The sequence below is a fragment of the Solanum lycopersicum genome, chromosome 2 (genome assembly GCF_036512215.1).
Source record: "Solanum lycopersicum chromosome 2, SLM_r2.1".
In the NCBI taxonomy this organism is placed as follows: domain Eukaryota; kingdom Viridiplantae; phylum Streptophyta; class Magnoliopsida; order Solanales; family Solanaceae; genus Solanum; species Solanum lycopersicum.
In genome coordinates, this window is record NC_090801.1 from 52,821,049 (window position 1) to 52,842,297 (window position 21,249).

Below are 21,249 nucleotides of genomic sequence, written 5' to 3' on the forward strand. Positions count from 1 at the left end.
TTATATCAAGTCCACACATTCTTTAGAAAGGAATAAGGCTAGTAAAGCATTTGAAGAGCTATTGATGCCTCAAAATAATTTAATTATGGATTGAATAGTTTTATTTTTAATTTTAATTAAATAGATATTGAAGATTGTTAAGACACCTACAAAATTTATATAAAGAAAGAAAACTATTTAGATTACTTTTTAGCTGAAATATTTTAGAACTTGAATTAAATAACTCAAACTCCTACTAATAAATATAGTTTTTACAATCATATCCAAAGTAATATATTGCAGACATATGGCTAACATGAATGTAATCATTACTTTTATAAATAATAATAACACTTTGTAAAGTTTTCAATTGTATAAGATGATATATGACAAGCAAATAATTAACAACAACATCCAAAATGTGATTGAAAATTAAAGAAAATCAGCCTTGAATCAATTACCTTCTCAATATAAAGTTGATTAACAATTATAATTACTTGAGACGAATATTCATATTTAACGCATAGAGTTTAAGTGAACTTTAATACATATAATACATTTTTTATAGTTATAAATTATCTGATAACCAAGTCAGTTAACTTAAAGTGATCTGATTAATATATATATCACTTATTTTAGTTAAAAAAGTATATTAAAACAAGAATTTGTACCTGTGGACTAATATTAGGGAATGTCAAAATAGGAAGAGGCACGACGGTATCAAAACTCGCATACTTTAATAATTTACTATATTTAACTCCCTAACATAATGGAGCATGGATTATGAATCAACTAAAAAAAAATAGGATAAATTATCTATATATACATCTTTTATTTTTAATAATTTCCTTTATTCTTTACCATTTTAAAATATTTTTAAAATTTCTTATTTTCCGCCAAGCAGATACATAAGTATCCCCACAATAATTTCCTTCTTCTTTTCACTCCTTTATTCTCTCCCTAATTTTACTCTATAATTTTATCAGTTACAATTTTCATATCAATATTATTTTCAAAAGGATTCTCTACAATCTGTTAGAATTTTCATATCAATTTTATTTTCAAAAGGATTCTCTCTCCGGTCAATCAAATTCAAACTACTCAATTGATATAATGTGTTTCCTTCAAAGTCGTCTTCTTCAATTTTATTGTTTTTAGTCTTTATTTCTTGATGCATATGAACATGACCATTCTTTTAGTGTTGGTATTACTCAACTAGTCAAAGAAGGATGCATCTTCGTCGTCTAAATAGATAGTGAAAAAAACGCTTAAAAAGGCAAAAAGTCAATCTACTGGTGGTTTTGGTAAGGACTTTGGATCGATATTCATAGGTGATGTCTATGCTAATAGTAAAAAAAGATACAAGAGTGAATGTTGAGAAGGAGAATGTACCTTCGTTTTCAAAAGTAACTGTAAGGAAAAGTTGATGTATATTTGTATTCTAAAGTAATAGCTGAGAAGGAAAAGTTAAAATAGATCACATTGTTGATTTTTTGTTCGCTTTTTTATTGTTCATCTTTTTCTCATATATATGAGATCAGATTTTTAATGTATCAATTTTTAATGTATCTTCGCTTCAACATTGTATTACATTATAATTTCATTATGTACAACGTATTGTGTTCAAATTACTAAAACTATTTTACGGTTATAGTTTGGGATACATTAACTAGATTTTTAATGTATCTAGTCAATTTTGTTTCTTAATTAATGTATAATGTCTTTGTTTTAATACATCATAATTTATCATACACAGTGTATTGCATTGAAATATTATCTTTGATACATAAACTTAATTAGCTTTGATACTTGATATAAAATTTCTACCAAATGTATCATTTATCATGTATCTAGGTGTTGCTATGTATCTTCTATCTTATTTAAATTTAGAAGGATATGTATATGTACACAGTTAATGATACATTGATACATTAAGTATCACACAATTATATATCAGCTTCATAAACGGTGATACACAAATGTTATTATAAAAAGTTTGATTAGTTCGAGGCAAAATATGAAGTTCTTGCAGCTATGCATCTGATACAATACAAATGGAGCGCATTAATACATATATTAAATCATTTATTTAATATACAACATAATGAATTATGTACACAACATTCTGTCTTTTAAAAACTGCTAATATCAAATACAATTTATTTTTTATCAAACACAGCTGCACAATTGTGTGTTAGAGACACAATTTTATGGAACACAGTAGTACATCTACTAAATCATATAATTGATACATGATATAATGTAGTGGATATACAACATTCTATTATTGCATGAACAAATATACAATTTTCTTTATGATACGTAAATTTGAATTTCTACTAATTGTATTTTAGCAACTACCACAAAGTAATGTATCAATCTTGAACCTTACATCTTATTGACAACAATTACTTATTTAATGTATCTGGTAAAAATACAACACTTATCAATTTGAGCGAGATACATAAATAGTAATATATTGATAAATCTATCCATCTCAGAAACAAAATTCAGAAAAAGATTACACAACATTATAAAAGGTATGAATAATTCATCAAAGTTATGCATCTCTTCTGCCTGTCTGTTGGTTGTATCAATCTATAACGGATACATTGTTAATTCAAACTCTTATTTCTTCACCTCAAACGATGTATCAGATCGCCTGCTTTTCCTCAACTCATCAATCTTTAATCAAATGCAATGGTTGACTTGAGATTCACAAATTAATTTTTTGACCAACCATAATTTCATCACTATTGTATCATTTATACCTCATCTCACTTTCTCAGGTTTCAGAATGTCTCAACAAGATGGACATGTTCATGTTGTATCAATACAATTTGATTAAAAATGAGATTTTTTTAGAAAGGATGAAACGAACAAATTTATGATATATCAACTAATGTATTTTGAAATAGCAATTGAAGTGGTCAGTAACTTCTTTTACCATCTTTTACTGTGGTGCCACGATCGAAATAAGACGAAGAGTATGCTAAGTAGCGGAATCAACATTTTGTTGTGATTTCCTTCTACTATATATCGAATTTTTATGTTTTTCTCATCTCATCGATCCACTGCAATGTTGTATTTGAGATTCACAAAAGAAATTATTTTTCAACAACTATTCATTATGTATCTTATCAAATCTTGGGCAAATTTGGATCTAATTTGAATGAACATGAGATGATGAATAGAGAGAAAAAAATGAATTTTGATTTTGTTGATTCTGGAAAGATTTGTTGAATTGTTAGAAGCTAGGAGGATTTGGAAGAGAATTGAGAGATTAAAATTTAAATTTTGAATTAATTGAAGTTGTTACCATTTGAGAAAGACTGACAGCAAATTGATTAGCTTGATTTGTGGAACTCAAATTCAAAATTGACTCTTTTTTTCCTTTAAAAGTGTAACTGATTTTGTTTTAATGTATTGAAATTAATGAATCTGAATTATTTTCTATGTATCTGGATAGCACTGATTTTGAAGAAATTTTTGTAAATTGAAAAAAAGTAGGGATAAAATGTTATTTAAGTTTCACACTATGAAATTTAGGTTAGTTATACAAAATTTAATAATGACATTTTAACTCACAATTCAATGTATCATTTCCTTTCGGTTTTATATCTTAGATTTATTTTAGATTATTGTAAACAATGTATATCAAGAGAGATCATGAAGGCAAAATAAGCAATTCAAACAATTGCACTACTAAACCCATAGGACACTTCAGTTCATTTGTGGAAAAAACTGGTATTTCATATCTAATCAAATTTTAATGCTACTAAATGCTAATAGGGGAACCTAAGGTTAGAACATTTTACTTAATAATATTATAAAATGTCATTTGCGAACTTATTTATTTTGTTTTCATTAGAAAAGTAATTTTACACATTCAACGAAACTTGTTTTCTTAAAGAAATATTCTGATCAAGCAAATATGAAAAAATTGAATAACATTACATAAAATACATATTTTATGTTTCCTCCATACAACAAACCCATGTAAATATTGATGAACCAAAAATAAGCTCTGATTTTAGCAAAATTATGGATTTAAATTAATTTAATTAATAAGAAACAAAAAAATTACTGAGGTTTAAGGATGTGTCTTTCCCAATCAAAGACACCCAACTTGTCTACATCCTGAAAGGAAAGGAAGTTGGAGTATAATGAATTTCTTCCTAACAACTTTGAGATTACAACAAGAAGCATTTCACAAGCTTGATTTTCTTCCAATTTTGCTGCATCACTTAGCTCAGAAGACTGATCTTTCCATGGCTGGTAAAATGACCTGTTCAACAAGAGTAACACGATTATCGAACTCCATTTAAGTAATTCAAAGATGCAGTTAATTATCAGGTGGCGGAAAACGGGGAGAAAAGAAAATATCATCAGCCAGAAAGTAATGCAGAGAGTTCAGAGTAGTATATGTACCATCTCCAGATAGGATAAGCTTCAGCAGGGCAATTAATCTTGGAGAAGAGGATTGCCAACTGAATTGCATCATCACCCAAGATGTCTGTTTCTGTCAAGCAGCCAAAACCATAGTAAAAAAGTTAGCCATTAGATTGAAAGACAGGAAGTTGTCTTCAGCGCAGAAAGTGCTACTGATGATATTACGAGTGTACCTCTGGAAGAAAGACTAGAAGAAAGAAGAAGACAGAGTGCAGAAACGACAGATGGAAGCACTGTATAGTTTTTGCGTTGTAGCTGTTGCAGAAAAAAGATTGATGAGGCTAAAGTATCTTCACATGCAAATGTCCGGCTGGTGCTGCTACATCTTTGATCATTCCCCTCCATCAGAGAGAGCAGGTTATTGAGCTTAGATCTGTCGAAAGAATGAGAGATATCCATATTACTGAATTTGAGGGAATGCTTTCCTACAATCACTGATGCAGTCAGCCAGCGAACAAGCTTTGATATCAGAGAATCGTCTGATTCTTCATTGGCTTGCAGTCTCATAATGCAATCAATACTTTCCGGCGCATGGACTTTTTCAATATTTGACTGCAAAGCAGTTAAAGTTGCCCACCTAACAAACTTGGAAACTTTTTCCTTGTCCTGGAAAAATAAAAATAAAAAATTGTTTTACAAATGATATGAATATAGAAAATCATACATAAACACCAAAGCAATTGATCTCCAGAAAAGTAATAGTAATAAAGCTTTGATAGACTAATTACATTGCAAGTCAGGATCTCGTGGTCTGAATATATTTGAACGAATGTACCAAGATAATAGGTAATGGTACTGTGTAAAAAAAATTCTCAAACATGACCAAATAAATATTTATGAAATACAACGTTGCTCATTTATCATGCTTGGGAGCTTTTTAAAACTTCTTATAAGCATGTCCCATCACCATTATCTGAATTGGGCCAAGCTGAAGCTCTACTTCACTGGCCAACATACTGCACATGGCAGCAACAATCAACATTATTGTGCCTTCACTACAGATTCATTCACCTGAGCAAAAAAAATATTTTGGGTCCATCTCATTTTAAGCGTGCTCAGTTTCTTTTACTTCTCTGTCTTCTTTCTTATGGGTTGGAGAGGGGGCACATTTTCGGAGTAAAGACCCCCCCAAAAAAAAGAGAAAGGATTAGAATACTTAGTATCAACTAGCAATTAGAAACCTCAAGTTGGTGGAATGGACGAAGTCCATATCCAAATACATCATACGTTCTAGAAAAGAAGAAAAGAAATCTCACTTGCTTAAAAGGCAGAACCAGGACCTGGAAAAGCATACAGAACCAGAACGATCCATGGATTTTATCAACTTAATGAATTAAATTTGAAGATATAAGGCTTGCCAGCGTAGTGAAGGTAACAAAGGAAGTTCTAGAAAGGGGATAGAAATGAGGAAAGGGGCGTAGAAAGTAAAATGAAAATGATTTACCGCTTACATAGTCATTAGTGCAGAGTGCACAAGTTGACCTAAAATATATTTTGAATGAAGCTTAATGTACCAAAAGCAGTCATTCAGATTATCAGTGTTACCCATGATCAAATAATGATCATCAATCACACATTGCATTTCATTGTTATAACCGGAATCATGATAGTCACACTGACCTCAAACTCACTGCCTTCCCAATTTTAGTGTAAAATAACAACATCTTAAATTTTTAAAAAGAACTCTAGAATGGATCTATATACAGAAGACTCGGGACAAATCCTCCATTACCAGCTAAAACAACAACAATGAGAAGCACCATTTGTGTGAGTCCCAAAACCAGTCAAGCCAAGTGCAACATCAGAGGTCATTCTAATGTGAAAGACAGTAAAGCTTGTGATATGGCATACAAAGACAACAACAGGCCCAATCTGTTCTGCATGCCGATGAGTGAAACATTTGTGCTATTTCATCGACAACAAGTGTGTCACACACCACAGTCCCGGGCATGAATTAATAGCTAGTCACAAGATATATTATCTGGGAGAAATCCTACATCATCAATAAATGATGGAAGTCACATATTGAACTAGTAAAAAGTCAACACTACGGCCTTGCATCACTTGCAACTGGGACGTGAACTTGACAAAGCGACACCAAAAGTGTTCTAGTCCCACATTCAGTGCCAACTAAAGGAGCTAGACATGATCATTTAGGAACTATTCTGGAATTCAACATTCTACTGGTACTTGGGCAATCGGTCACGCTCCCACAGGAAAGATTCTCTTGGTCATATTCATACATAATCTACTTCTTTCATTAAGTGGATGAACAACTTATGCCACAGGACAATAGCAAAACTGCAAAATTAAAAATAAAGACAGTAACATGCAGTTCCCCAAAAGCAGTAAAGATCTAGTCTTGCACAGATGCATTTTTGTAAAGTTTTCAAGGTGCACTACATGTTTAGCTTACAGCAGAACATAAAGCTTCTTATCAATAGATAAACAGCTTGTAGGAGTGATGGGGAAATACCATTTGTAAAATAGCTACTGGAGGAGTGCTCATTAGTACAGCTTCAAGTCCAATCTGTGCAACAAGACTTTGCCTTCCACCACAGCATTCATCAACAACTTCACATAACTGAAGTAAACTCTCAACGGAGAGTGTGAAATGTGGTTGATAAACTTTCCTCTTTTGGGATATCCTCAATGCTGATCTCAATATTTGTAGAATCAGTTTAACAAGTTGACTATTTACTTTAAGCCTTTCAACACCTTCAATTAGCATCTTGTACAGATTGCAAGAGAGTTCCACAAGCTGCTCCAAGGCATATTTCTGCATCCACTCAACAGTGTGTCTCGACAAAACGACTTCATTTAGGGCCTAAAATTAGAAATGTGTATTTTGTGTTTAGAAAATATTGTTTAGCCGTAAACACAAAAGATTTCAGGGAAATAAAACAGTTCAAAATGCAAAATGGTAAACAATTCTGCTAGAGAGCAATGTCGTTAATTTGGGAAAAGTACCATAACATCTATTATTTTGGAAGGGCTGAATCATTGTTTAATTGATTGATGGGGTTGAGAGCAGCGCTTCTGAAACAGAATTGAGTATAATGTACAGCGCTACTTATGGTATAAAACATAAGTATACTGAGAACCTAAATCTGATTAAAGGTATAAAACATGGCAGATACCCAAGGGGAATCAAGGTCGATGCTTGCTATTTTGTACTTTGTACTGCCTAATAAGAAAATAATATTCATATATGTGATAACTCAAGACATCAATCTAAAATACCCCAGAAACACTCTTTAACAGTGAATACATTGTCATGCATCCTAACATATAGGCCATCATTTAATGCAGACATATCTTGCTCCTCAGACTTCACTCACATCCATATAATATAGCCGACTGGTCTTTAAGAAACAAGAAAATATATTTTCTCCAACACCTTAAATAGTCTAGAGATAAATAAAATAAAAGGGACACAAAAGCTTGAGAATTATTTATACTATACTTAATAATGGGAGCAAATACCTCCAGTATAACAGTCAACTCAACAAATGAATTTCTTCTGCATTGACTCCAAGAAAGAGATGAAACAGCACAGGATGACCATGAGATCAAGCCACACTGTTCAACCAAGTACCTGGCCATCTTAGGTATTCTGACGGACTTCCTCACTATCTGCAACATTAACCATCTAAATGAATTCAGCTCTTGCTTAGGAGTGGCTCATACTCTTATAAAAGAGAAACATTATCAAGTGGAAAAACATCTTTTGGATGGAGAGGGTAAAAACAAGTTCCTATCAAGGAAAAAATAAAAAAATTTAATTCCATATTAAACCAACTAAAAGACAACATTTTGTCCCACATTAAGTTAACAATTTGAAGACGATATTCTTTTGACAGTCCATGTGAAACAAGAGATTCATGTGCTTAAATTTTTTGACAAAAAAAAAAGAATGTACTTGAAAGAGGAACAAACTTGCCAATACATGCACTTATAGGGTTTTTGAAGTTAATTCTTTATTGTGTCTAAATTGGGAATCCCTATATACAAGACGTACACAAATGTTAATAGTTTACATACAGGATTATCTAAAAAAAAGGATAAAGATACTCTCATTTTGGAATTTTACTCACTTATTTTCTAACCGCATGAAAGGATAACTCAATAAGCTGCTTAATTTAGGCTCCCCAAAGATGCTTCTGAGAAAACAGCTTGACTTGTATTGAGTTTATTTTTGATGTATGCAAGTGAAAGAAACTATATTACACACCTAAACATAAAGTAGCGAGAGAAGAGAAAAGGAAGAGATTTACTTCTAAACAATAATCCCCACCGAAGAATAATACTCTAGTACAATTAAACTTCTAATTTTGAATGACTCCAGCTAATAAGAAACTAAACAAATACATGTGACAGCAGTTTGTTTGTTGTTTTGATTATTGGATCTCGCAACTAACATGAAGGTGAAAATAGCACAATTATGGCATAGATATTATCAACACAATATCATAGCTAAAATGCTATTTGTATAATCCTGTCTTCAATGGTGGAGGTGATTTGAAAGGAAAAAAAAAGGTGCTGAGGCTGTGATGACAGTTCGATAGTCCCTTGATTTGTTTGTCTCCCTGACTACAAGCAAAATTATAAGAGTCCACTTATGGAGTAATTTAAAAAGCTTAAAATACAGCAAAATGAGCAAAAAGGGGCATTGGGGGATACGCAAGTCAGTGAGGACGATCTGGAATACAGTGCCATCTTGTGTATGTTGGGTAATATGGAAGGAAAGAAATGTAAGATGCTTCGAAGAAAAAACAGAGGCTGCACAGGCTAGGAAAGATGAAGTTTGCATTCTTGACTTAATAGACACTACAGGAGTAGGATCCTATATGGGCAAACCCTTTTCTTTTTATTTGTACAAAAAGGTTTCTATCTTTGTAATCCCTGACACTCACTGAGTTCCAAATTTCTGATTTTTAGTATACTTCCCCATTTTAAAAAATTAAGTAGTCTTTAGCTGCTAAACTTAAAATAACTAGGCATTAGGTTTCACGTTTCAGTTAAAAATAGTCATTATCATAAAATAAAAGTAAAAGACCACCAGAAAACTCAGCAAAGTAAACAATAACAAAATATAGGAAGAACAAAAGACATCAAAATTCACAAGAAAACATGTGACAGTTACCTGAATAATCAACTTCTTCAGTTAAATAAAAAATCACCAAAATGCGGAAGACATTAACCCTCAAAAGGCAACCATGAAAACTTCAAAAAGTAAGCAAGACACAGACTCCAAAAGGAGGAGAAAAAGACAACAAAGAGTAGGACTTTGGTTACCTGAACAATCAACTCCTTCGATTCATGATCAGAAATGGGAGAAACATAAAAACTGAAAAGGGTCTCGAAAATGGCATTTCTGATGTATATTTGAGCATCATCGTCCAAATTCAATCCTGAGCATAATAGACGTAGCATCCACAACCTCTCTGTTATATAATTAGTTGAGATACTCCAGAAAAAAGTCTGGAACAATGGAATACCCTGTAAGAAATCAGAGGGAAAGAGAGAAAAACCGCTGTTAGACTATAGTCAGATTACGATGACTGGAAAGTTGATCATTAGGACAAATGGAACTTAAATAAATCTTCCATATTAAAGATATACCTTCATATTTGCACTTGGAGAGCGGATCAGATATTTACTTATTGCTGAATAATGGTCATGTGAAGGATCCAACAGTACATAAGAAGCCTCTGCAACAAATATGGCAGTTACGGATGAAATCTTCTGCCAAGGCTCTTCAATACCATTTTGCAAGTACGACATTAGGAGACGAAGTCGCACCACATCCTTCCTCTTCTGACATCTCTACAGGAAACAATAGAACTTTTTTTTTTTGAAAATAGGAAACAATAGAACACTATAAAATCATGACATGATACTTCTACTGAAGAGTCACTAAAGCAGCTCTGGAGAGACATCAACATCTTCTCCTGGAATTATGACTAGAAGTCAATCATTACAGATTACCCTGTTTCTCCTATATATGTAGGGATCTTTTATCAGAGAACATTGGATGATACTTGTTTGCAACAGTGATAGACAACATAAATTGTAACCAGAAATAAATGAAGAAACATAATTTTATTGATAAAACAATATGGGTTAATCTGTTTGTTCCCTTGATTCTTCTATCTAAAATGGGTGGGATTTAGTGATGAAGAAGATATAATTATTAAAGAATTAAAATAATTAATTAGGGAATAATTAGAGTAAAATATAGTTAATAAAGAAAATAAAATAAAAAATTATAATTTATGACATGACGCTGAGATAGCACTGATGTGGCAGCGAGTGTTATTAATACACCACATAATGCGAGAGTGGTATTACACGTCTCAGGGAGGTAATAAATTCACTTTTGAATAGTAAGGGTGTGATAGGTCACCAACATGTAACTAACTTTTTGAAACAAATTCAAGGGGGAATTTTGTGCATTTTCCCTATTTTTAATACACCAAACTAAACATTGTATAAGAAATAATCTCAGCATAACTAATACCAACACTACTAATACACCATATTCAGCACTATCCTCACACACCCTACCAAACGACCCCTTAATGCTAAGGATCTTCTAGAATCCCCTTACATAACATTCTTGTCAAGTGCCAAGATAAGTCCACTGCCTATCTAGGCCTTTAATCAACTACTTTCTAGTTTATTCAGGATAATAATAAATGTTCACAAAATTTATTAACGTAAATGTAAAACACATACTAAAGATTGGATGATTCTCGGAAAGAATTGTGTTTTTATTCTCTACGGTCACATACATAGACAACTCCTTAAACTTGGCAGAAATTGTCAGTTAGACACTTCAATTTTACTAGGTGACCAGATAGACACCTCAACTAGGTAGGAATGTATCTCATGAATATAGAAGTCGTACATGGCATAGAACGTATTTCACACAATTTTAAGTGCATAAATGACTTAAAATTAGCTGACATCGGTTTTATTTCACACTTCCTTTTTTACATTCTTTGGTTTTTGTGTGAACATAAATCCAACACACTTCTCCGGTCAAATGTCCAACAGTGGCACCACCACCACTTCCATAGTTGCCAAACCAATCATGCACGACCACCTTTATATTGCTAGCAGCATATCTTTGGTCAAATCACAGAAAATTATGCAATCTTTACGTAATGAAATCACAACTAAAGATAGAAAAGTTTTGATAACAATATATACCTCCAGCACACTCTTGAATCTTCCAAGAACCTCGTAACCTAGTTTCCTCATGTCATCATCAGGTGAAGATATACTGACAACAGCAATCGCAAGCAAGCCTAAGCTTGCAAACTCCAAGGGCTCTACAAACCCCATAGAAAGACAGTGAACTGAGAAGTGCAAAATAAAAATGGGATCATACACATGGAGTTTCTCGGCATCTGCATAATGTACCTGCAGAAAATTCCATAGTTTTGAATGTAACAGAATTGGGAAAAACTACAGAAATATCCCCTATTCCTTTTCCTCAAAATTGAAGGAACATCAGAGATTATGGAAAAAACGAAAAACCGAATTATCATTAGTAAGAGTACCTCATATCCAAAGTCAGGATAATCTTTTTTAGGTTCTTTGAGAATCCTTGGACCAACTGTTCTTTCATATGGGAAATAAAGCACGGTAGTTGCACAAACTTTGGGGTCTATGGGAATGTTTTCTCTGAAACGGATCCTACGGTAATCATCAACTGCTTCAGCTTCACTCAAATTACAAGAGATAGTCTGCTCCTGTTCATTTTCTTTTCTGACTTTCAGCAGAGCACTACCCCATAGATAATCTAATTTAGCCATACTTACTTCGCCCAAGTTATTAGCTGAACTGATCTCATCCATTAAACTGTATATCTCCAAGTCAATCACACTCATACTAGCACCATAAGAAGATAATAGCAAGAAGAGCAATTCCCTCAAATTTATTCCAATGTCTTTTACATTATTAATATCACATTGTCGGGCACTGATTTGGAAAAGCAACCTAAGCAACTTCACAAGTTCTAACTGCCGAGCACATTCCTCAGATAGTTTACAACTATCTTTTAAATCATAGGCATCTAAATCAGCAAATTGAACATATGATCTCATGATGCTAGGCAAAGGAGTAAATATCATCCCAAAGTGAGAATGACCAGCTGAGATGTGAGAAGAATGGATAGTAGCAGCAAATTGAGAATGTGCAAGTAACCGTTGAATAATTGATATGCAAGAGAACTTCCCCTCGGATACTGATGAGATAATAGCTCGGAGCATCCCCAGTGTCAAAGGATCATAAAACCTATGCAGAAGAGATGAATTACCAAGTTGCTCTACAAATGGAAGAGATTCCAAATTCAGAAGACAACCCTGCATCTCCCTTGTTATTTCCGTTACATTTTTTAGAATATATACTTCCAAATATCTAAATATGGAACAACTTCCAACTTCCATTTGCCTGAAGCCAACAACGTTCAAAGAGCATCTCTTGACGATAAGCTGCCAGGATTGAACCAGCAAGTTCAGAAACCGGATTCTTGCCAAGTCTAAAATGGGGCAATCTTCTGAAGCGACCACTTCTGCGTTTTTCTTCAGCAGAGACGGAAACTTACCCTTCTCGGGGAATAAAAGGGCCCTGCACAAACGTATTTTTGCAACAGTCCTGTTGACAACATTCAAAGACTCTTCGACTGAATAAGAACCATCTTGAGTGAGATCGAACTCCAGCAGATCACTACAATCACTTGAGCAAACAGAATTGAATATACTCAAGCGTTTTTTCACTTTCACCAAATCACCTCTTATTTCAAAGAACAATTGGACTACAATAACAGTATTCGCTAGAAGGCTACCTGAGACAAGATTGGGAAAATCTTCCATTGACAGGTTTTCAAAATATTCTACCTTAAATATCTCCCTGGAAACATAACTTGTCCAGATAGAGAAACCTTGTTTGAGTATTTCCCAATAAAAAGAAGCTATATGCTCATGAAGTATGCAAAGCTGGCCCCCAAATTTTGCAGGAATTGAGTTTAAGTACAGGATAACAGTGGGAAGAAGCATCAGTGCGTCTTCATCAGAAAAATCACAAATTGGTGGTACTGTACGAGGCTTCACTACCACATATTTATTCATCCTGTCTGAAAATAACTTCCCAAATACAGAGAGATGTAGAGGGCTTATATCAGCAACAAGAAACAAGATTTCAGCTTTTCTTTTGGTTATTTTGAGCATGCAATGAGAAAGGACATTGACATGAGTGTTAGCCACAGTTCTACATGAATCCTTAAGAAAAAGATGGCTTTCCTTCTGCATAGATTTATGTACTTTCACAACTTTTACAGCTTTTAGCAGACAGGCATCAGCAACATCAAGTTCAAATCTAGTGGCAATATCGTATACTTGCAAAAGGACTTTCTCATAAAGGATGACATCATTTTGTTCCTGTTGAATTCCCCAAAACAAGCAGATGGGGATTTTTTCTTGTGGCTGCCACATGTATGCTGCCAGATGATCAAATGCAGAACCAGCAATGTGTAATCCAACACAGAGAGCTGAAGTCAGCCAAACAGAACGATCCTCAAGGTCAATTAAAGACAGAATCCAATGGGCCAATTCAAGCACCTCAAAGGGAGATATGAAATGAATCAAACTATGTAGAGCATATAGTACAGGAACTAAAGGTATTAAGTTCTTAGACTTCATGCATTCGTTCATCTTAAGCCTAAATGTCAGAACCAGTTTCTTTACCACATTTTTGAATGAAGTAACGACATGTTTATTGGCATGATAAACTTCAGATGAGGAGCTTTGGCCAAAGCAGAAAGACAACCAGAACTCAAAAGTAGCTTTTACCAAATTAAGCACATGATGATCCGTCTTGCAAATTTTCAGTTTAACTGATTCAACAAACTGGTCTACACTATCCTGAATTGTTCCACATGCAAAATCACTGTTAACAGGGGACGGGTACTCCAGCACAGATACCACAGCAGGGTGATCAAGGATAGTTACAACCAACTCTTCAATAAAGTAAGTTGAGAAAGGACTACAGGTGTCTACACCACGAGAATTGGATTTTTCAACCAACAATTTTTTCAACATGCCGCTTAGGAGAAGGAAGCAAGCTGCGGAAAGTTTTTCAAGTCCCTCAAATTGCTCATGTCTATAAGATAACTGAGTTTGATTCAACCAAAAGAGTAAATAGCGGAAACAGGAAAGAAGATGATCAGATGTCTTCTTGGAAAGCTTTGCCAGAAGCAAGCTTTGCAATCCTGATTGATCCGAAAAATCCAGTCCATCAATATACAGAACAGCTGGAAAGAGAACATAAAAAGGTGCACGCTCCAAAAATACAGAAAATGCATCAGACTCATAGTCCATTGTTCTCCCACCACTTAATCTAGCCAAGGCCCTTTCCATACCCGTGAAGAAGATTTCTGGCCATCTCTTAGAAGCATCACTCAGAAGACTAGGTTCTGAAAAAAATAGTTGCATCAACAGTGACAGAGGGACCCCGAGCAATTTATTCGAGAGAGATACTATCGAAGGGAAATTCTGTATTATCTCAGCTGATGTTGTGCAAGCAATTGAAAAGCAAAACCCAATGGTCAATCCAACCAGACTACCATCAGACTCACTCTTAAGCAATCTTTGGACTTCACCGACAGTACAGGTAAAAGAACTTTCGGAATACACAATTCCCTTGATGTTGGAAGATATTCTGTAAGTTCCCTGCAAAATTTTCCGTGACAAATGTAGCAATCTCTTGAATGGCCTCCACTCGCAGGGACATTGAGAATCATCCAAGTCATATGGAGCATCAAGTTTCTCAGACAACTTCACATCAATTATTGAAGACAAAAGTAATGGGTCCCCCTAACGAAGTTCAGGAAAGATAGAAACTGTCAAGCGGGGAAAGCACCGTAAGTGCTAGTGTGCTGCCAATTCAAATGGAAAAAACATTTAAATGAAAGGACAGATGCTACCTGAGTCTCCAGAAGATACTTTAAGGTATTGCACACATATGACGAAACCATCGACTTCTCGGAAGCAGAAAAAGCACCAGTTTCAGCAGTTGCCAATGTTAGGCACCTATCCAAGATGCAGATTGTGAAAGGGCTGAAATCAGGAGATATATCTGCAAGAAGTGTCAATAACTGTCAGAATATTGCAAGTGATCTCTTTCAGCTGCTGCTAAGTTCTTCTTTTCAAGTTTGCAGTGTTTCAGCAATGAGATTTACAAGCCACTGGGTTAACTACTCCAGTTATCATGACAAATAAGATGGTCCAAGTAAATGATGGAGGAAAAGTTAACTTTCCAATTGAAGGATGGTCATGATGCACTGTGAATCCCATAGAAACTGAAGTATTAGATCGAAACAGCAAAATAGAAGTGTTTTAACCAGTGAATAAGTAGAATAACAGTCAAGGCCCAGGTAAAATAAATAAAGGAAGGACAAAAGAAAATAGGAAATATTCAATAGTGTCAACTGAACATAAAAAATACACTATATAAAGTAAAAGTAACACCCATCTTAAACTATGTTGCAAAGACCAAGAACACTATATGAAACATCAATTACCTTTGATGCCTGGTAAACTACTCAAAGCAGACCTTAAAAGATCTGAATAATAGAATAACTTATCGCCAGACTCAATTACAGCATCACGTAAGAAAAGAAGAACAGGTGACGACAATTTTCTGTAGATATCACACCCTACTGCTCCTCCAAGCATGTTGTCTTTGCTGTACCCAGGAATAAAGAAGAACCATGAACAAATTTCCTTTGGGTTTTTGTCAAATGCACCAGTACTATACATTGATGTCTTTGCTAGAATGTATGCTTGATCTTTAATGTCTCTGTTTGGTGAAAACATTAACAAGTCCAGAAATGGAAGCAAATGCTTGTACATTTGAGAGTGAACTCTTGTTGCAATTTCGCATTTAGAGGACCAACCAACATGTGCTTGGAGCAGAGATAACAGAGTTTGCTGCAACATAGTTGGTAAAGCCAGCAGGTTGTTTGGTAGAATTTTGAAGAAATCAAACAATCCTTCCAACATCTTAGGCATTGTTTTCTGCAAGAAAGAAACAAAAGATATCCAAAAAGTAAGCATTAAATATCAGGATTTCTTCATTTTGTTTTTCCTATTTGAATTGGGAACTATTAACTTTGCTTAAACAAATTTAACCTAATAAATCAGATTACTATATATACCATCTTAAACAGCAGAGGAACTCCAGCATCAGGACACATACGAGAAGAAGAAAAGAAAATTCAACAAAAGAATTTCGAATATAAATAGGCTTTAATAACATGTACATCTGAAGTTCTACCAAGACGTGACGTAAAGTTAAAAGTTCATGAAACTGACATCCTTAAATTCAAACCACATGCTCCAACATCACTGATTGATCCCATGCAACACGAATTCATAGGGGAGTAAATAATATAATGGGATCATATACAGTAAATAAATGAACCTTGTTGACACAATGTCAGCGCACTTAAACATTTCATGAAATGTGAGCTTTTGAGGTCCCATGAACATTGTTGAACAAGTTACAAAACTGTGCAAAAAGCAGTAGACTAACTTGATCACTCACAGCATGTAGTGGCTTATGTAAGCACTACCTTAAAATGATACAGACATAGTTAATACAGAGTCAAATGAAAGGGATACTGCAGATAAGCAAAACATGTTTTTATATGCAAAAAAACAATAATAATAATTAAGTATCAGATTTTAGATGCAAAATTTTATTTTTTCTCAATGCAACCAAAAGCTTCCTCTTCAACTGCACAGTATTTTTCCATAAGTCAGCACAACTAGGATCCAAGAACATGGAACTCACATAATATATTGTTAAGACATTAAGCAACTTGGCATAGAATAGCACTTCTGTGTCTTCTATAGTAGAATCTGGCAAGGGAGAAGAATGCAAACTCCAGAGTTCTGTTATAAGCTTTACAAAATAAGTGTCATCTTTCAAATCATCCATGTCATCTACATTTATGATTGATTCACCATCCAGGGACAGAGCTGCATCAGGGGAGTAACTAACCCCCCCTACAACGATATCGGTATCCTCATTTGCAGCGTCAATTTTCAGCTTCTTCCTAATACTCAGCTTATCTCCTATTTCAGAATCTGCAGGTCTTTTTGAGCGTTGCTCATGACCTTTGTAAAATTCGTTCAGTGAAGAGAGCAATGAGAACAGAACTTGAGGATCAGGGAGCAAAATCCGAACTGCATTCCAGATATCTTGCTTGAGGGACTCCCATTTGTGGATCATTTGACCTTGGGAAGACATGACACTGTTTAAAGCACTAATTAGTAACTCCAACAGTTTCAGAACCTCCAACACAAACTTCAAAGTTCCATGTTTCACTAGAGGATCCAAATGAAGTAAACCTTTATTAATCACCAGTCGAGAGAAGGATCGGGGTCCAATGCACTTCATGATATTTTGCACCTCTGGGCTGTTAAGAGTTGGCGGCTCCTGGTTTTGAGAATCAAGAAACCCAAAGACAAGTCCATCACCAACAGAGGAGAGCACATTTGCTGCCAAAGAAACTGAAGCAAACCTGCAAATAATTGAGTCACAATAAACAAACAATAATAACACCGATACTAATATTCAAAAAATAAACTCAAATAAGCAATATTATCTAACCAGTTACGCGATGAAGGGTCTTCAAGACTATATGGGAACTCATCCAAATAAGCTGAACCAAAAGATGGCTTCCCCTTAGCAATTGCCAAAAGCAGGTTTCTGTGATTCTCAATCTCTCCAGCTTTTAACTTCTTCATAAGGCCCAATAATCTTTTTGGGTTTCCTCTCAATGGTTTAGATACCCTCTTCAAATCTGGCATCAATCCATTCGAAGGATCAGTACATACCATATGTAACACTTCATGAGCTAATTCTGCAGCCAATCCACCACCATCTCGTCCCGAAATGCTAGCAAGCTGCTCCAGAGTTACACTCCCAAAGAGCACACTTCTAAGCCCAGTGGGCACCAGTGAATCCGGGACAAGAACCCTATCACGCAAAGTGGATAACACATAAACCACGGTATCATCATCATCATTTCCCAACCCACGAAGCACCCCAGAATACATATCCTTCTGCTGCAACACGCCTCTCAGCAACCTGGCATTCCCAACCTCCAAAAATGATACAGCAAAACCCACAAAAGCCTTCCTCGTCGAATAATGCTTCTTTTTCCCTTCAATTTTCTTTGCCTTCCACTCAGCTAGTCTCCCAAATATAGGTATTTTGAAATCAAAACTCTTGGCGACTTCCCATGCCATCCATGAACTACGCCTAGCTATAGAAGCCAACAGAGAAAGCGCAGCTCGTTGACGCTTTGCTTCTTTACTATTCAATTCTTTATACAAATCGTTCATTTTCTTTTCCACAATCAATTTTGCGAACTTATCTAATGCGTTAACTATTACAACAACTTTTGGATCTTTATCCACCCTATTTTTCCCATAGGAATGGTTGAAAATTCCAGAAATCAAATTTAAAACAACGTAAAGTCCAGTTTTGCTTTTTCGAAGCTCCCAAGCTTGTTCGAGTTCCATACACTTGGATGAATTCTGGATGTATAAGCTGAGAAATTCATGTCCAGAGTCGGACTTGAGAAGTTTGATGAACTCTTTTGAAGCATCGGAACAGAGTTGGAAATCTGTGGAGGTTAAGTTACGAAGAAGCTCCTTCAGTTTAGCCTCGTAAACGAGGTTATTCCCGAACTTTGGTATTGTTGCTTCTTCCATTCTTCCAGCCATTCAAAGACAATGCAAAAGCCCTCAATCTACATTAAAAAACAGAGGAGATAGACATTCAATGAAAACTTCCCCAGTTATAAAAAAAAAAGTTTTTTTTCAAATGTGTAACTTATGTAATGCACAAAATAACAGCTTTAAATGCATCATTTATAAGAAGATACACATACCCTGAGTTGATGAATTTGACAGTTGCTTCTTCAGTTCTTCCTATGCTAAAAACGCTAAACTGGAAACAACTTAACGTAACAAATACATGAATTTCAAGCTAGGAGACGAAAGGGTAGACTTCCAAAATAGAAAAAGCAAAAGAAAAAAAATTGATTTCAAATAGATTGAATAAACTGCGAAATTTTTATTCGTTCAACTTTTGGAAGTTTGTTTTTAGGGTTTCATAAGCTTTTCTTATTCAACTGAGATGAATAATGAGCTTTGCCATTGAAAGTCTATTACCTTCGCGCTTCAGAATTTAGGGCTTCGTTACAGTACGAATTGGAAGTGGCCGCGAAGAAGATTAGAGTTTTTAGCTAAAAAGCCCCTTTAATTATGATCCCAATTTAAACTACGTCCCTAGAGTATTCTTCCGAGCAAAGAGCATCCTCATATTTGCCAAAGTGAACAACTTACGTACTCAACGTTCATAAACCAATCAAAACCAAGATTCAAATTTATGTCAAAAATTTAGTACTTGCTTCGGGGTTTTTTATATGTCATTTTTATCATAACGTTTCGTAAAAATCAATGTTTAAATTATTATAATATTATTTCTATTACAGTCTTGATAGTTAATTAGTTTGAAATATAGATATTTAATCAACCTGCGAAAATCAATAAGTGATTATTATTTATTGTAACTAATTTGTGTATTGATTATTTACTCTCACGCTTACATTGCTCTATAAAATCTGATTCTAAAAAAAAATCTCAATAAATAAATTTTTAAAAAAAAAGATGGAGAAAAAAGTGATCTTGAAAGTTGAAGCTTCAACAAATTTTATCAAGGAAGATGACATTTCAAAAGGTGTAAAAATTGAAAATTCAACCAAAATATGTGAAGGGTCAATTCAAGATTTAAATAAGAAGTTCTAAGCAGTTTTAACTTTAGAATCAATTTTTAGGTGAAGGAGAGGAAGCATACAGGGATGAATAATTACAACACACATTTTATATTATGCTAAAATAATACTTTAAAAATTTTATTAAATCTGTATTTGTCACGATACAAAATCGCATTAGGTCATGAGGGCACCTACCATCCCCAACCCCATTCTATTATTAACCATTCAACAATTTAAATAATGTGGAAATAATATTTAATAAGACAAACTCAAACTACTTCAAGACCTTATGACACTGGAGAGCTCCGTAGTTCGTCTCTATGAACTTGATTTTAGTTGTCAAACCAGGCTGAAGGTCACAACCATACTAGGCTTGATCACACCGATTTCTACACGACCAAATAGTATAACATGCAATTGATAGATACTGAAACTTAAATAATTGAATTTAAGGTCAAAACATGAATATTCTAAAAATCATAACATAAACGTTGATCATAGTCTTTTAGGAAGTCATTAAAATCATTAAAGAAAACATAGTTCTTTAATATGAAATTTGACATTTTTATCATACCAAAAAGAGATGACCTACTTTGTCAAGGTCAGGACCATACATATAAGCTTAGGTGGATTCACTGTCTATGTATTTTTAAAACAATTTTATGAGGCACGTAGTTAGTGACAAAGGAATCGCTTTTGAAAATCAAACATCTACTAGAAGTAGGGCTTCTATTTCAAAATCATTTCGATGCTAAGTAAAATTTCAACAGATTAGACAAAGTTATATTCATATCATAGTCTTGAAAAAAGAACAATTAATACAACTAAACCAATCATAAGTTTATATTAGAATTGCTCATTTGAAAATCGTGATTTCAAAACTTCACTTCTTAAGGCACTTACCTACATGAGCATCTAAAGCATGATTTTGAAAACCTTGCACAAATCATTAACAC

At 34.2% G+C, this 21,249-nt stretch overlaps 1 protein-coding gene across 5 annotated transcripts; it reads right to left on the reverse strand.

Moving 5' to 3' along the window:
• Positions 1–3,914: 3,914 nt before the first annotated feature.
• LOC101258227 (uncharacterized) lies at positions 3,915–19,811 on the reverse strand. Of its 5 annotated transcripts, XM_069293429.1 has the most exons (15): positions 19,406–19,650; positions 18,118–19,264; positions 17,856–18,028; positions 17,296–17,758; positions 16,022–16,517; positions 15,425–15,576; positions 12,003–15,314; positions 11,650–11,862; positions 10,057–10,260; positions 9,730–9,933; positions 7,918–8,067; positions 6,908–7,258; positions 4,605–5,037; positions 4,411–4,501; positions 3,915–4,267 (listed from the first exon to the last, which is right to left on the reverse strand). In XM_069293429.1, exons 4-15 carry the CDS (start codon positions 17,752–17,754, stop codon positions 4,063–4,065), a joined length of 6,270 nt encoding a protein of 2,089 aa, XP_069149530.1. In that variant the 5' UTR covers positions 17,755–17,758; positions 17,856–18,028; positions 18,118–19,264; positions 19,406–19,650; the 3' UTR covers positions 3,915–4,062. The 5 variants fall into 5 exon arrangements, 4 of the variants coding, with proteins under 4 accessions (XP_069149530.1, XP_010317143.1, XP_010317142.1 ...); XR_011214627.1 differs by having other exon boundaries at positions 7,918–8,188; positions 17,296–18,028; positions 19,406–19,762; XM_010318841.3 differs by having other exon boundaries at positions 4,411–4,495; positions 17,296–18,028; positions 19,406–19,811.
• Between the last annotated feature and the right edge of the window lie 1,438 nt (positions 19,812–21,249).